The sequence below is a fragment of the Somniosus microcephalus genome, chromosome 7 (assembly GCF_052327205.1).
Source record: "Somniosus microcephalus isolate GS21.2 chromosome 7, FLI_Smic_1.0, whole genome shotgun sequence".
In the NCBI taxonomy this organism is placed as follows: domain Eukaryota; kingdom Metazoa; phylum Chordata; class Chondrichthyes; order Squaliformes; family Somniosidae; genus Somniosus; species Somniosus microcephalus.
Window position 1 is genome coordinate 260,335,270 of NC_140993.1, and position 15,837 is coordinate 260,351,106.

The window sequence follows — 15,837 nt, forward strand, 5'->3', positions numbered from 1 at the left end:
GCATCCTCCTCACAGCACACACGCCCACCCAGCTTTGTGTCGTCTGCAAACTTGGAGATATTACATCTAGTTCCCTCGTCTAGATCATTTATATATATTGTGAATAGCTGGGGTCCAAGGACCGATCCCTGCGGTACCCCACTAGTCACTGCCTGCCACTCGGAAAAAGACACGTTTATTCCAATTCTTTGCTTCCTGTCTGCCAACCAGTTCTCCATCCAAGTCAGTACCTTACCCCCAATCTCATGTGCTTTAACTTTGCACGCCAATCTCTTATGCGGGACCTTATCGAAAGCCTTCTGAAAGTCCAAATACACCACATCCACTGGTTCTCCTTTATCTATTCTACCAGTTACATCCTCAAAAAATTCCAGTAGATTAGTCAAGCATGATTTACCTTTTGTAAATCCATGTTGACTTTGTCCGATCCTGTCACTGTTTTCCAAGTGCTCTGCTATTACATCTTTTATAATGGACTCTAGCATTTTCCCCACCACCGATGTCAGGCTTACCGGTCTGTAATTCCCCGTTTTCTCTTTACCACCTTTTTTGAATAGTGGGGTAACATTAGCTACCCTCCAATCCATGGGTACTGTTCCAGATTCCATCGAATGTTGGAAGGTGATCAGCAATGCATCTACTATTTCTAGGGCCACTTCCTTAAGTACCCTAGGATGTAGATTATCAGGCCCCAGGGATTTATAGGCCTTCAATCCCATCAATTTCCCTAACACCATTTCCCTACAAATACTGATTTCTTTCAGTTCCTCCCTTTCATCAGACCCTATGTTCCCCGACATCTCTGGGAGGTTGTTTGTGTCCTCCTTTGTGAAGACAGAACCAAAATATGTATTTAATTGGTCTACCATTTCTTTGTTCCCCATTATAAATTCCCCTGATTCTGACTGCAAGGGACCTACGCTTGACTTCACCAATCTTTTTCTCTTCACGTATCTATAAAAGCTTTTACCGTTAGTTTTTATGTTCCCTGAAAGATTACTCTCATATTCTATTTTCCCCTTCTTAATTAATCCCTTTGTCCTCCTTTGTTGAATCCTAAACTGCTCCCAATCCTCAGGTTTACTGCTTTTTCTGGCCAATTTATATGTCCTCTCCTTGGATCTTATGCTATCCCTAATTTTTCTTGTTAGCCACGGTTCACACTATTGCTTAATTAAATAATATTAACCTCGCTTGCAAGAAATAAATGTTTCCATTAGTAGCATGCGGTATGTCACAGAATGCTTGCTTTATCGGCACCATGTCAAGTGCAACAACAGCTTAGCTTACATTTACACCGGACACGTTGGCAAACATTCCAAATCCCAAAAAAAACAAGAGTAGGGGGAGGAAGTCAGGCAATGCAGAATCGAGAAAGTGGGTTTTCAAGGAGGCTTTTGAAGATGGGGAGAGAGGGAGCAATGCAGAGGCGCGCCGGTAGAAAGTTCCAGAGTGAGTGGGCTAGATGACTGACAGCTCGATCACCCAATGGTAACACAAGAAAACTAGAACTCCCAAAAAACTGTTGAGGCTGGCGGGAGGGGGCGGGGTCAATTGAAAATTTCAAAACTGAGATTGACAGATTTTTGTTGGGCAAGGGTTACGGAACCAAGGCGGGTAAATGGAGTTAAGATACAGATCAGCCATGATCTAATTGAATGGCGGAACAGGCTTGAGGGGCTGAATGGCCTCCTCCTATGTTCCTAATAGAGAGAACACACGGTTGACCACAGAAAGAACAGTGGAGGGATTTGGGGCCAGAGGAGGTAAGGAGCAGTAGAGGGATTTGTAGAGGAGGGATTTCCTGTATTTAACTAGCCTGGAGATGATCATGAATCTCACCTCCCACAATCCAACACTCAAAAGAATTTCACAAAATCTAATGCCAAGTTCTGTATTTCCACCACAGCGATTATGCACCATTTTTATTTAAAAGCAAAACACAAAATATACTTAAGTTAGGAAAAAGAAAAGGCTCATTCAACCAATCAAGCTCCTTCCCTCTGTAGACAACGTGCAGCTTGGTCTGTCTGGGACTCGACCCAACCTGCTCAACAAGTTTCCTGAAGGAGACAACAAACAGAGATCAAACTCTGACATTTCTCTATATCCATTTCCATCCCCTCTGAAGGCGTCAGCCGTGGCTCAGTGGGGAGCGCTCTCACCTCTCTGTCAGAAGGTCGTGGGTTCAAGCCCCACTCCAGAGACTTGAGCCCATAATCCAGGCTGACACTGAGGGACTGCTGCACTGTCGGAGGTGCCGTCTTTCGGATGAGACATTAAACCGAGGCCCCGTCTACCCTCTCATGTGGACATAAAAGATCCCACGGCACTATTCGAAGAAGAGCAAGCGAGTTCTCCCTGGTGTCCGGGCCAATATTTATCCCTCAACCAACATCACTAAAAACAGATGATTTAGTCATCATCACATTGCTTTTTTGAGGGACCTTACTGTGAACAAATTGGCTGCCGCATTTCCTAAATTACAACAGTACTTCATTGGCTGTAAAGCACTTTGGGACGTCCTGAGGTTGTGAAAGGCACTATATATAAATGCAGATGTTTCTTCTTTTTCCTCTTCGTGGTGCATATAGGTACCAACGATATAGGTAAAAAACAGGATGAGGTCCTAAAAGCTGAATATAGGGAGCTAGGAGGTAAACTAAAAAATAGGACCTCAAAAGGTAGTAATCTCAGGATTGCTACCAGTGCCACGTGCTAGTCAGAGTAGAAATAGAAGGATATTTCAGATGAATACGTGGCTAGAGGAATGGTGCAAGGGGGAGGGATTCAAATTCCTGGGACACTGGAACCGGTTCTGGGGGAGGTGGGACCAGTACAAAACGGACGGTTTGCACCTGGGCAGGACCGGGATCGATGTCCTAGGGGGAGTGTTTGCTAGTGCTCTGGGGGAGGGTTTAAACTAAAATGGCAGGGGGTTGGGAACCTGAACAGGGGGACAGAGGAAAGGGAAACAAGGATAAAAGCAAAAGATAGGAAGGAGAAAAACAAAAGTGGCAGTCAGAGAAATCAACGGTTTAAATCAAACATGGCCACAGTAAATAATAATTCTAATAGGTCTAAGAGTGTTAAAAAAACAAGCCTGAAGACCTTGTGTCTTAATGCGAGGAGCATTCGTAATAAGGTGGATGAATTAGCTGCGCAAATAGAGGTAAACGGATATGATATGATTGGGATTATGGAAACATGGCTCCAGGGTGACCAAGGCTGGGAACTCAACATCCAGGGGTATTCAATATTCAGGAAAGATAGGCAAAAAGGAAAATGGAGGTGGGGTAGCATGCTGGTTAAAGAGGGGATTAACACAATTGAAAGCACGATAAGAAGAAGCTACTCTGATGATGTGGAATCTGTATGGGTAGAACTGAGAAATACCAAGGGGCAGAAAACATTAGTGGGAGTGGTATACAGACCTCCAAAACAGTAATGCGGAGGTTGGGGATGGCATTAAACGGGAAATTAGAGACGCGTGCAATAAGGGCACAGCATTTATCATGGGTGACTTTAATCTACATATAGATTGGGCTAACCAAATTAGTAACAATACTGTGGAGGAGGAATCCCTGGAGTGTATGGTTTCCTGGACCAATATGTCGAGGAAAAAAACAGAGATCAGGCCATCTTAGACTGGGTATTATGTAACGAGAAAGGATTAATTAGCAATCTTGTTGTGCGAGGCCCCTTGGGTCGGAGCGATCATAATATGATCGAATTCTTCATTAAGACGGAGAGTGAAGCAGTTGACTCAGAGACTGGGGTCCTGAATTTAAATAAAGGAAACTACGATGGCATGAGGCGCGAGTTGGGTAGGATTGATTGGGGAATGTTACTCAAAGGGTTGACGGTGGATAGGCAATGGCAAACATTCAAAGATCGAATGGATGAACTACAGAATTTGTTCATCCCTGTTTGGCATAAAAATAAAACAAAAAAGGTGACTCAACCGTGGCTAACAAGGGAAATTAGGGATAGCATAAGATCCAAGGAGAAGACATATAAATTGGCCAGAAAAAGCAGTAAACCTGAGGATTGGGAGCAGTTTAGGATTCAGCAAAGGAGGATAAAGGGATTAATTAAGAGGGGGGAAAATAGAGTATGAGAGTAAGCTTGCAGGGGACATAAAAACTGACTGTAAAAGCTTTTATAGATATGTGAAGAGAAAAAGATTGGTGAAGTCAAGCGTAGGTCCCTTGCAGTCAGAATCAGGGGAATTTATAATGGGGAACAAAGAAATGGCAGACCAATTAAATACATACTTTGGTTCTGTCTTCACAAAGGTGGATACAAATAACCTCCCAGAGATGTCAGGGAACACAGGGTCTAATGAAAGGTTGGAACTTAAAGAAATCAGTATTTGTAGGGAAATGGTGTTAGGGAAATTAACCGGATTGAAGGCCAATAAATCCCCAGGGCCCGATAATCTACATCCAAGGGTACTTGAGGAAGTGGGCCTAGAAATAGTAGATGCATTGCTGGTCATCTTCCAAAATTCGATAAGACTCTGGAACAGTTCCCATGGATTGGAGGGTAGCTAATGTTACCCCACTATTCAAAAAAGGTGGTAGAGAGAAAACGGGGAATTATAGACCGGTAAGCCGGACATCGGTAGTGGGGAAAATGCTAGAGTCCATTATAAAAGATGTAATAGCAGTACACTTGGAAAACAGTGACAGGATCGGACAAAGTCAACATGGATTTACAAAAGGTAAATCGTGCTTGACTAATCTACTGGAATTTTTTGAGGATGTAACTGGTAGAATAGATAAGGGAGAACCAGTGGATGTGGTGTATTTGGACTTTCAGAAGACTTTCAATAAGGTCCCGCATAAGAGATTAGTGTGTAAAGTTAAGGCACATGGGATTGGGGGCAAGGTATTGACTTGGAAAAAGAACTGGTTGGCAAACAGGAAGCAAAGAGTTGGAATAAACGGCTCTTTTTCCGAGTGGCAGGCAGTGACTAGTGGGGTACCGCAGGGATCGGTCCTAGGACCCCAGCTATTCACAATATATATAAATGATCTAAACGAGGGAACTAGATGTAATATCTCCAAGTTTGCAGATGACACAAAGCTGGGTGAGCATGTATGCTGTGAGGAGGATGCCGAGAAACTCCAGGATGATTTGGACAGGTTGGGTGATTGGGCAGAAGCATGGCAGATGCACTATAATGTGGATAAATGCGAGGTTATCCACTTTGGTGGCAAAAACAGGAAGGCAGACTATTATCTGAACGGCAATAGGTTGGGAGAAGGGGAAGTGCAACGAGACCTGGGTGTCCTTGTGCACCAGTCGCTGAAGGTAAGCATGCAGGTGCAGCAGGCGGTTAAGAAGACAAATGGTATGTTGGCCTTCGTAGCGAGAGCGTTTGAGTACAGGAACAAGGATGTCTTGCTGCAGTTGTACAGGGCCTTGGTGAGACCACACCTTGATTATTGTGTGCAGTTTTGGTCGCCTTATCTGAGGAAGGATGTTCTTGCCATGGAGGGAGTGCAGCGAAGATTCACCAGACTGATACCTGGGATGGCAGGAATGACGTATGAGGAGAGATTGGGTCGATTGGGCTTATACTCGCTGGAGTTTAGAAGAATGAGAGTGGATCTCATTGAAACTTATAAAATTCTAACAGGACTGGACAGACTGGATGCAGGAAGGATGTTCCCAATGGTCAGGGAGTCAAGAACCAGGGGTCACAGTCTAAGGATAAGGGGTAAGCCATTTAGGACAGAGATGAGGAGGAATTTCTTCACCCAGAGAGTGGAGAACCTGTGGAATTCTCTACCGCAGAAGCCAGTGGAGGCCAATACATTAAATATATTCAAGAAGGAGTTAAGGCTAAAGGGATCAAGGGATATGGGGAGAAGGCAGGGACAGGGTACTGAATTTGGATGATCAGCCATGATCTCATTGAATGGCGGAGCAGGCTAGAGGGGCCGAATGGCTTACTCCTGCTCCTATCTTCTATGTTTCTTAAAGAAAAAGCAGATACGGTTGCAGGAGACAAATAGAAACATAGAAGATAGGAGCAGGAGTAGGCCCTTCGAGCCTGCTCCGCCATTCAATGAGATCATGGCTGATCATCCAAATTGAGTACCCTGTCCCTGCCTTCTCCCCATATCCCTTGATCCCTTTAGCCTTAACTCCTTCTTGAATATATTTAATGAACTGGCCTCCACCGCCCTCTGTGGCAGAGAATTCCACAGGTTCACCACTCTCTGGGTGAAGAAATTCCTCCTCATTTCAGTCCTAAATGGCTTACCCCTTATCCTTAGACTATGACCTCTGGTTCTGGACTCCCCGGCCATCAGAAACATCCTTCCTGCATCTAGTCTGTCCAGGCCTGACAGAATTTTATAGGTTTCGATGAGATCCCCTCTCAATCTTCTAAACTCCAGTGAGTATATCAAAATATTATGAAGCTATCAACACATCTTGAAATTACTGCACTGATACAAGACTCATTTTCAATGTGAAACCTTTCCTTCTGAATGTCATATTGATCTTGATGGGAACCAACCTCTTTAACCAAGCTTTTGGTCACCTGAAGCATCTCTTGATGTGGCTCGATGTCAAATTTTGTCCGATTTATGCTCCTGTGAAGCGCCTTGGGATGTTTTTACTACATTAAAAAGGTGCTATATAAATGCAAATCGTTGTTGTTTAACAGTTTAATGTCAAACGTTACATTAACAACGAAAGCTGTTTTAAAAGGTTTTCTACGGTTGGGCATTTTTTTATGGAACTATAGCCTTAACCTTTAGGCTTTTACAAGTGTGGCATTTGTCTGACATACATCTTGTCTCTTTCCTCCCCCACCTAGAAATGGATAATTTCATGAATACGCAAGACAACAGCTTCATAATAAACGGTGAGATATTCTGTAGATATGCAACATTCAAAGAATGTGACATTAGTAAGAAGATACATTATCTCAATGTATTACACTGACTTAAGATCAATGCCAAAATCAGGCCCCTACCCAGTGAGCGTGATCAAGCTGACAACTATGAGGAAAGACTGAACAGGCTGGGGCTCTTTTCACTAGGATAGAGAAGGAGGAGGGGTGACCTGATAGAGGTCTTTAAAATTAGGAAGGGGTTTGATAGGATAGACGTAGAGAAAATGTTTCCACTTGTGAGAGGAGATCAAAACTTGGGGTCATCATGAATGTAAGATAGTCACTAATAAATCAATTAAGGAATTCAGGAAAAACTTCTTTACTCGGAGAGTGGTTAGAATGTGGAACTTGCTAGCACAAGGAGTCATTGAGGTGAATAGCATCGATACATTTAAGGCGAAGCTCGAAAAACACATGAAGGAATAGAAGAACTGAAAACACCCATACCCAAAATTCACCATAAAGCCGTGGAATATTTAAATTCAAATAAAGTAATATTTTAACACCATCCATTCTGACTTTTTCAATTTTTCCCCCCCTGCAATCTGCAGGATTGGATATGTGGACAGGTTCAACATAGCCACCCAGCACTGGTTAATAAGACGGGCCATTTTAATATTAGATTCTACACAACAACAAAAGTACCAAATCATTGAAGAATTAAAAGGCTGTGATCTGATCTGACGGTTCACAAGATACTGTCAAGCTACTCAACTTTTGCTCCAGTTATTTCATCACCTGAACCCCTCAACTACAAAGATGTCTTGAAATTCCCTTCCAGGTCCTGTTTATTTCTATGGCGTAACTGCCCAATAATAAACAACTGGAAACGCTGTAGAGTTATGGTTCAGCTTTTAATTTGGTGCAACTAATATTCAGAATATCAAATGTTTCCGCAAATGCTACATTCAACTATAATGAAACTGAAGACTCTGGCTGCTTGATATGGAAAGATTCTGACATGTCTCTTGAATACTGGATAGTGATTAACATGTAGATCAGCACAGGGAAGCCAAGCTTTCAGAAGAAATGCAGGTGCAGCAGGCGGTTAAGAAAGCAAATGGTGTGTTGGCCTTCGTAGCGAGAGGGTTTGAGTACAGGAACAAGGATGTCTTGCTGCAGTTGTACAGGGCCTTGGTGAGACCACATCTTGAGTAGAGTGTGCAGTTTTGGTCACCTTATCTGATGAAGGATGTTCTTGCCATGGAAGGAGTTCAGCGAAGATTCACCAGACTGATACCTGGGGTGGCAGGAATGACGTATGAGGAGAGATTGGGACGATTGGGCTTGTACTCGCTGGAGTTTAGAAGAATGAGAGGGGATCTCATTGAAACTTATAAAATTCTGACAGGACTGGACAGACTAGATGCAGGAAGGATGTTCCCAATGGCGGGGGAGTCCAGAACCAGGGGTCACAGTCTAAGGATAAGGGGTAGGCCATTTAGGACAGAAATGAGGAGGAATTTCTTCACCCAGAGAGTGGTGAACCTGGGGAATTCTCTACCACAGAAGGCAGTAGAAGCCAATTCATTAAATATATTCAACAAGGAGTTGGATATATTTCTTAAGGCTAAAGGGATCCAGGGGTATGGGGAGAAAGCAGGGACCGGGTACTGAAATTGGATGATCAGCCATGATCGCATTGAATGGCGGAGCAGGCTCGATGGGCCGAATGGCCTACTCCTGCTCCTATCTTCTATGTTTCTATGAAACAAATTTGAAAGACAAAGTATTTGCAAGTTGCAATCAAATGGAATTTGAATGTTAGAAACTTTAATATGTGCATATTTCCACAAGTTTAATTTTTTTTTTAAATCATAGAATCATACAGCACAGGAGGCCATTTGGCCCATCGTGCCTGTGCCGGCTCTTTGAAATCCAATTAGTCCCACTGCCCCTGCTCTTTCCCCATAGCCCTGTAAATGCTTTTGTTGCAAGTATTTATCCAATTCCTTTCTGAAAGTTACTATTGAATCTGCTTGCACCACATGTTCAGGCAGTGCATTCCAGATCTTAATTCACTGCATTAAAAAATTCTCATCTGCCAATTACCTTAAATCTGTGACCTTTGGTTCCCGACCCTCCTGCCAGTGGAAACAGTTTCTCCTTATTTACTCTATCAAAACCCTTCATCATTTTGAACACCAATATTAAATCTCCGCTTAACCTTCTCTGCTCTAAGGAGAACAATCCCAGCTTCTCCAGATAACTTAAGTCCCTCATCCCCAACACTTACTTTTAAAGTTATCTGTACAAAACATATTTTGAAATACTGGATATTTTGTTCACAAGACAGTTACAATTCCAACAAACTAGGTGATTGTTTCTATTGTCGATGTTTTACTATTATTCACATCATCGGTTGTGATAGGCTCCCACAATCAAATTCCAAGTCTTTAAATTTAGTTTCTTTCCTAAACCTGGTTTCGCTGTATCCCCTCCACCCACATCCCCAAATTAAAGTCAAAGTACACTGGAGGGAATTAACATTCCATAAAAATAAAGGCACCGCCCAACAGTCACAAATGAAGGCTTTTCAGAAGTGTACTTATTAAGAAAATAGCCAAACATCTTAAAAGAGTTTGTGAAAACTTAACAATTCAACATAAACTGCCAGTTTGGTTCTTTAAACAATGAACTTTTATGCAAAATGTTTCAGCTGTTAATTTCATACAGAAACTTCCACAGGCAAAAAGTTTTTCGTCAAATGTGTAAACAATAAAAGTGCCAATAAACAGTGACAACCACATACTTTTACAGAGAAGGGGGATAGGACACTAAAAAAGAGTATTTTTTTAATTATAAGCACACCACACCCACTGTATTTTCTCTGGTAATGGCGAAAGAAAAGTTTGTGGTGATTGCATGGCTGCAGATTATCAGTGAGCAACCTCATATAACCCTTGCTTCCTGGTTCCGGTTCTCCTTGCCCGCTTCTCACTCACCCATTCGACAGAGAGCATTGTGACGCGACTTAAGAGTGACAGGCCCGACGGCCAACCGGAATGCCAGACCAACCGACCCGCAGCCGAGCAGCGCACCAATCAGGAGCGAGAGGAGGCAGGGCCGGCTCTCCTCGCCCCGCCCCCTTCCCGCTCCCAGCAACGGCCAGTAACTGGCGGTTGAAACGACGGCAGCGCGGAGGCCCAAAAAGCCTCGAGCGAGCGGCGTCCACTGCCTTCCCCCCTCCGCGGCGCCGAAAAGTGAGAACGCGGAAGCCGCGGCGCTCCTGCCCGGCACCCAAGTGCAGCGGGGCGGCGAGAAATGAAATCGTTTCATTATTTAGACGTACCTGGGCGCGAATCCGTGGCGTCCGCTCGCCGTGTACTTAGTCACAAGTGGCCTGCCGTAGCAGAAAGTCGGTGTCACTGAGAACGAGGCTGATGATGCGCGCGCGGGGGGAGCGAATGGGGCGTCACGTGATGTGCGGCTCCCACGTGACCGTGAGCACGTGCTGATGATGCTTGGCTTCCACCACAAGACTTCCAAATGGACAATGGCCATTCTTTACAACAATCAGGGCTCTTTGTCCATTTGCCTATCTTTTTGGGATGGTGGAGGTGTCTAGTTTATTGGAATCCGCTAAATTAAGAGAATAATAAAATTGTGGGTGCCCCCCCCCATGAAAAAGAAAGACATTTATACACAGCGCCTTTCACGATTTCAGGACGTCCCAGGATGCGCTTTACAGCCAATGGACTACTTTTTGGAGTGCAGTCACTGTTGTAATGTGGGAAACGCAGCAGCCAATTTGTGCACAGCAGGCTCCCACAAACAACAATGTGATAAATGACCAGATAGATACATAGAAGATAGGAGCAGGAGTAGGCCATTCGGCCCCTCGAGCCTGCTCCACCATTCAATGAGTTCATGGCTGATCATCCAAATTCAGTACCCTGACCCTGCCTTCTCCCCATATCCCTTTAGCCTTAAGAAATATATCCAACTCCTTTTTGAATAGATTTAATGAATTGGCCTCCACTGCCTTCAGTGGTAGAGAATTCCACAAGTTCACCACTCTCTGGGTGAAGAAATTCCTCCTCATCTCAGTCCTAAATGGCTTACCCCTTATCTTTAGACTGTGTCCCCTGGTTCTGGACTCCCCCGCCATCAGGAACATCCTTCCTGCATCTAGTCTGTCTAGTCCTGTTAGAATTTTATAAGTTATTTATAAGAATTTTATAACATTGTGGGTGCCCCCAAAAAAGAAAGACTTACATTTATACACAGCACCTTTCAAGAAGCGCTTTACAGCCAATGGACTACTTTTTGGAGTGCAGTCACTGTTGTAATGTGGGAAATGCGGCAGCCAATTTGTGCACAGCAAGCTCCCACAAACAGCAATGAGATAATGACCAGATTATTTTTTTAGTGATGTTGATTGAGGGATAAATATTGGTCAGGACACCGGGGAGAACTCCCCTGCTCTTCGAAATAGTGCCCCTGTGGCGGAGCCACTAAGAGACTCGGGGCAATTAGCAATAATCCCTTTAACTACAGTGTAGTGCAGCTGCGGACTGCACCTTTAAACTGTCTGTTAACTATACTGTATGTACTTTCTTGCACTCTGCGTGATGACGTCACGACGCCGATCACGTGACCGCCAGTGGCGCGGACTGGTTAGCACTGTTGCCTCACAGCGCCAGGGACCCGGGTTCGAATCCGGCCTCGGGCGACTGTCTGTGTGGAGTTTGCACATTCTCCCCGTGTTTGCGTGGGTTTCCTCCGGGTGCTCCGGTTTCCTCCCACAGTCCAAAGATGTGCGGGTTAGGTTGATTGGCTATAATAAATTGACCCTTAGTGTTAGGGGGATTAAATACGTGGGGTTACGGGGATAGGGTGGGTTATGTGTTGGTGTAGGGGTTACGGGGATCGGGTGGGATATGTGTCGGTGCAGGCTCGATGGGCCGAAATGGCCTCTATTTGCACTGTGGGGTTTCTGTGATTCTGTGATCATGACGTCAGCTTCCATAAACCTTGCAGCAGTTGTTGAGGGGCTGGCAAGCTGAACAGACCTGTGTACATCTTCTGTAGTTTTACCAGTTAACTTGTTTGTTTATTAAACTTTGTTATTTTGTTTCACTGAGTTGAACTCCATTATTCGGATAGGAACCTCCGTTCCTATACCATGGGATCTTTTACGGTAGTCTATTGGAATCCACCAAATTCAGAGAATAAATTAAGACTTGCAGTACCGAAATGGCTCTCATCAAAATCGCAAATGATATCCTTTGTGACTGTGACAAAGGTAAACTATCCCTCCTCGTCCTTCTTGACTTGTCTGCAGCCTTTGACACGGTTAACCACTCCATCCTTCTCCAACGCCTCTCCACCGTTGTCCAGCTGGGTGAGACTGCACTCACCTGGTTCCATTCTTATCCATTTAATCGTAACCAGAGGATCACCTGCAACGGCTTCTCTTCCCACTCCTGCATCGTTACCTCTGCTGTCCCCCAAGGATCTATCCTTGGCCACCTCCTATTTCTCATCTACATGTTGCCGCTTGGCGACGTCATCCGAAAACACAGCGTCAGTTTCCACATGTACACTGATGACACCCAGCTCTACCTCACTACCTCTTCTCTCGACCCCTCCACGGTGTCTAAATTGTCAGACTGCTTGTCCGACATACAGTTCTGGGTGAGCAAAAATTTTCTCCAAATAAATATTGGGAAAACCGAAGCCATTGTTTTCGATCCCCGCCACAAACTCCGTTCCCTAGCCATTGACTCCATCCCTCTCCCTAACATCTGTCTGAGGCTGAACCACACTGTTCGCAACCTTGGTGTCATATTTGACCCTGAAATGAGCTTCCGACCACTTATCCGCAGCATAACAAAGACCGCCTACTTCCACCTCCGTAACATCGCCCGTCTCCGCCCTTGCCTCAGCTCATCTGCTGCTGAAACCCTCATCCATGCCTTTGTTACCTCTAGACTTGACTATTCCAACACACTCCTGGCTGGCCTCCCACATTCCACCCTACGTAAACTTGAGGTCATCCAATACTCGGCTACCCATGTCATAACTCACACCAAGCCCCGTTCACCCATTTCCCCTGTGCTCGCTGACCTACATTGGCTCCCAGTTAAGCAGTGCCTCATTTTCACAATTCTCATCCTTGTTTTCAAATCCCTCCAAAGCCTCGACCCTTCCTTTCTCTGTAATCTCCTTCAGCCCCACAACCCCCCGAGATATCTGTGCTCCTCTAATTCTGCCCTCTTGCGCATCCCTGATTGTAATCACTGATCCTTTGGTGGCCGTGCCTTCAATTGCCTAGGCCCTAAGCTCTGGAATTTCCTGCCTACAGCTCTCCACCTCGCTACCTCTCTTTCCTCCTTTAAGATGCTCCTTAAAACCTACCTCTTTGACCAAGTTTTTGGTCACCTGCCCTAATTTATCCTTATGTGGCTCGGTGTCAAATTTTTTGTCTTAAAGTACTCCTGTGCAGCATCTTGGGATGTTTTACTGTGCTAAAGGTGCTATATAAATACAAGTTGTTGTCGTTGTTATTGTACCGCGCCTTTTCACTGCCTTGGGAACATCCCAAAGCACTTTGCAGCACTCTTTTGAAGTGTAGTCACAATTGTAATGAAGGAAACGCAGCAACCAATTTGATAAATAACCAAATAATTTTTTTTTAGAGATGTTGGTTGAGGGATAAATATTGGGCAGAACATCAGGAAGAACTTCCCTCGTCTTCTTGGAAATAGTGGCACGGGATCTTTTACATCCACCTGAGAGGGGAAGACGGGGCCTCAGTTTAACGGCTCATCCGAAAGACGGCACCTCCGCCATTGTCAGAACTCCCTCCGCACTGCACTGGAGTGTCTGCCCAGACTATGCGTTCGACTGGAGTCGGACTTGAACCCACAACCTTTCGACTCAGAGGTAAGAGTGCTAGCCACTGAACCACAGCTGACAAAGCAGTGAAATAAACCAATCATATGGCTCCAATGAGCAGGCTAGCACAACTCTCGCTACGAACTGCAGGAAGGCGCACACCCCTCCCCTCTGTAACCAAGTGAGACCCTCCCTACAGCAAATGTAGCTGAAGCACATTTTTCCAATTCGAATGGTTGATATTCAACCACTGCCTGTAACTGGTTGGATGTATTTCTTGGAGCTTTCATCACATGACCTCCTGCCTCCAACCACCCCGCCCCCAAACAGCCGCCATTGGTCGCCCAACATGTCCATTCTCGCAGGGCCCCGCCCTCCCACTCCAATCGTATTGTGAATAGACTATTACACGATTGGATGATTCTTGACTTTCAGTCAAACAGCTTTTTTTTCCCCCCAATCTCCAATATTTTTGTAACTAATAAAGCGTTCAAAGAAAAAAAGAAAAACACAATTTTTTTTAAACGCCCCTGATGATTTTTCTCCCGGGGTTTTTGCTCGCAGCAGTGTCCTGGTAATTAATCTTCAATTCCTGGAGACTCCAGGTCAATTCTGGACGGATGGGTGGCGACCCCTAGCTGGAACTGGAGGAACAACAAGCAGCCTGGGGCCCATTCTGCGAGGTTCACACAGCACAAAGTGCACCACCTCCCAGCACAACTGCCTGCTGACTACGAAGGGCTAACAACCACAACCACAACCAACGTGACGAGGAGTGTGCAGAGACTTCCCCTGCCCTCACGCTTACATAATCCACAGAAACCAAGTTGCCTCAACCCTTTGACCTACATTGCTCCCAGCAGAATCCTCGATGCATCAATCAATGCACTCCCCCAGCAAACACCGTGCAATCAAAATGCACAACGGCTTAAAAAAAAAATTATGAATGTCCTTTTTTTTCAGAATTCAACACAAAATAAACTGCACACATACCATATCCACAGACTGAGTAAAATCTACTCTTTTGGACTTAACCACACTCCCGAGGGCAAGTCCTGCATAAATATAAATATAAAAAGGATGTTTGACTGGGCGGGACAGTCGGAGGTGGGGGGTCTTGTGATTTACTCTATCAAAACTCAACCCCTCATAACTTTGAACACCTCTATTAAATCTCCCCTTAACCTTCTCTGCTCTAAGGAGAACAATCCCAGCTTCTATAATCTCTCCACAAAACATATAGCCCAGACCGGGTAAGGATGGCAGGTTCCCTTCCCTAAAGGACATTAGTGAACAACAATCCAACAGCTTCATGGTCATTTTTATTGATTTTTTAAAAATTCATTCATGGGATGTGGGCGTCGCTGGCAAGGCCAGCATTTATTGTCCACCCCTAATTGTCCTCGAGATGGAGGTGGTGAGCTGCCTTATACAACTGAGTGGTTGCTTGGCCATTTCAGAGGGGCAGTTAGTTAAGAGTCAACCACATTGCTGTGGGTCTGGAGTCACATATAGGCCAGTCCAGGTAACAACCAGAACAACCCCAGCTTCTATAGTCTCTCCACAAAATAATATAGGCCAGTCCAGGTAAGGACAGCAGATTTCCTTCCCTAAAGGGCATTAGTGAACCAGATGGATTTTTACACCAATCTGGCAGTTTCCACGGTCACAGTTACTGATACAGTAAACTCTTTCGTATCCGGCACCGACGGGACCGGGATGGCGCCGGTTGATTAAAAATTCCGGATAACAGAGAGGTGGGCAATTTTTAACACAAAAAAAATAAAAACCAGTGACTAACTCGGCCACCGCGGGAAACTTGGACTCGGAAAAACGAAAAATGGATGGATTCAGCAAGATTACCGGCTATCTATTTTGCTGGTTATTAAAGAATTCCGGTTGATTAGGTGCCGAGTAAACAAGAGTTTACTGTACTAGCTTTTTATTTATTCCAGATTTATTTGATTAACTGAAATCATGATTTGATTAATTTGAAATCATGACTCTTGTATCATTAGTCCAGGCCTAACCACTATGCTATTGTACCCCTGCAGCAGATTGTTCATGGAATTGCATCT

The 15,837-nt window shown here is 44.7% G+C and overlaps 2 protein-coding genes across 5 annotated transcripts in view; both read right to left on the reverse strand.

Annotated features, from left to right (window-relative positions):
• The window catches only part of znf407 (zinc finger protein 407), a 659,746-nt gene extending 649,449 nt beyond the window's left edge, over window positions 1-10,297 (reverse strand). For 2 of the 4 annotated variants that reach the window (XM_085993655.1, XM_085993656.1), the window contains exon 1: window positions 10,209-10,297. The gene's annotated coding sequence lies outside the window, so the exon portion shown is untranslated. The remainder of the gene's footprint in view (window positions 1-10,208) is intronic. The other 2 variants (XM_085993654.1, XM_085993653.1) reach the window with 2 other exon arrangements.
• The window catches only part of LOC147115260 (cytosolic non-specific dipeptidase-like), a 51,691-nt gene continuing 37,751 nt past the window's right edge, over window positions 1,898-15,837 (reverse strand). Inside the window, exon 12 of the mRNA XM_085993657.1 lies at window positions 1,898-2,063. Within this exon, the coding sequence (XP_085849783.1) occupies window positions 1,913-2,063 (151 nt within the window). The 3' untranslated portion in view covers window positions 1,898-1,912. The remainder of the gene's footprint in view (window positions 2,064-15,837) is intronic.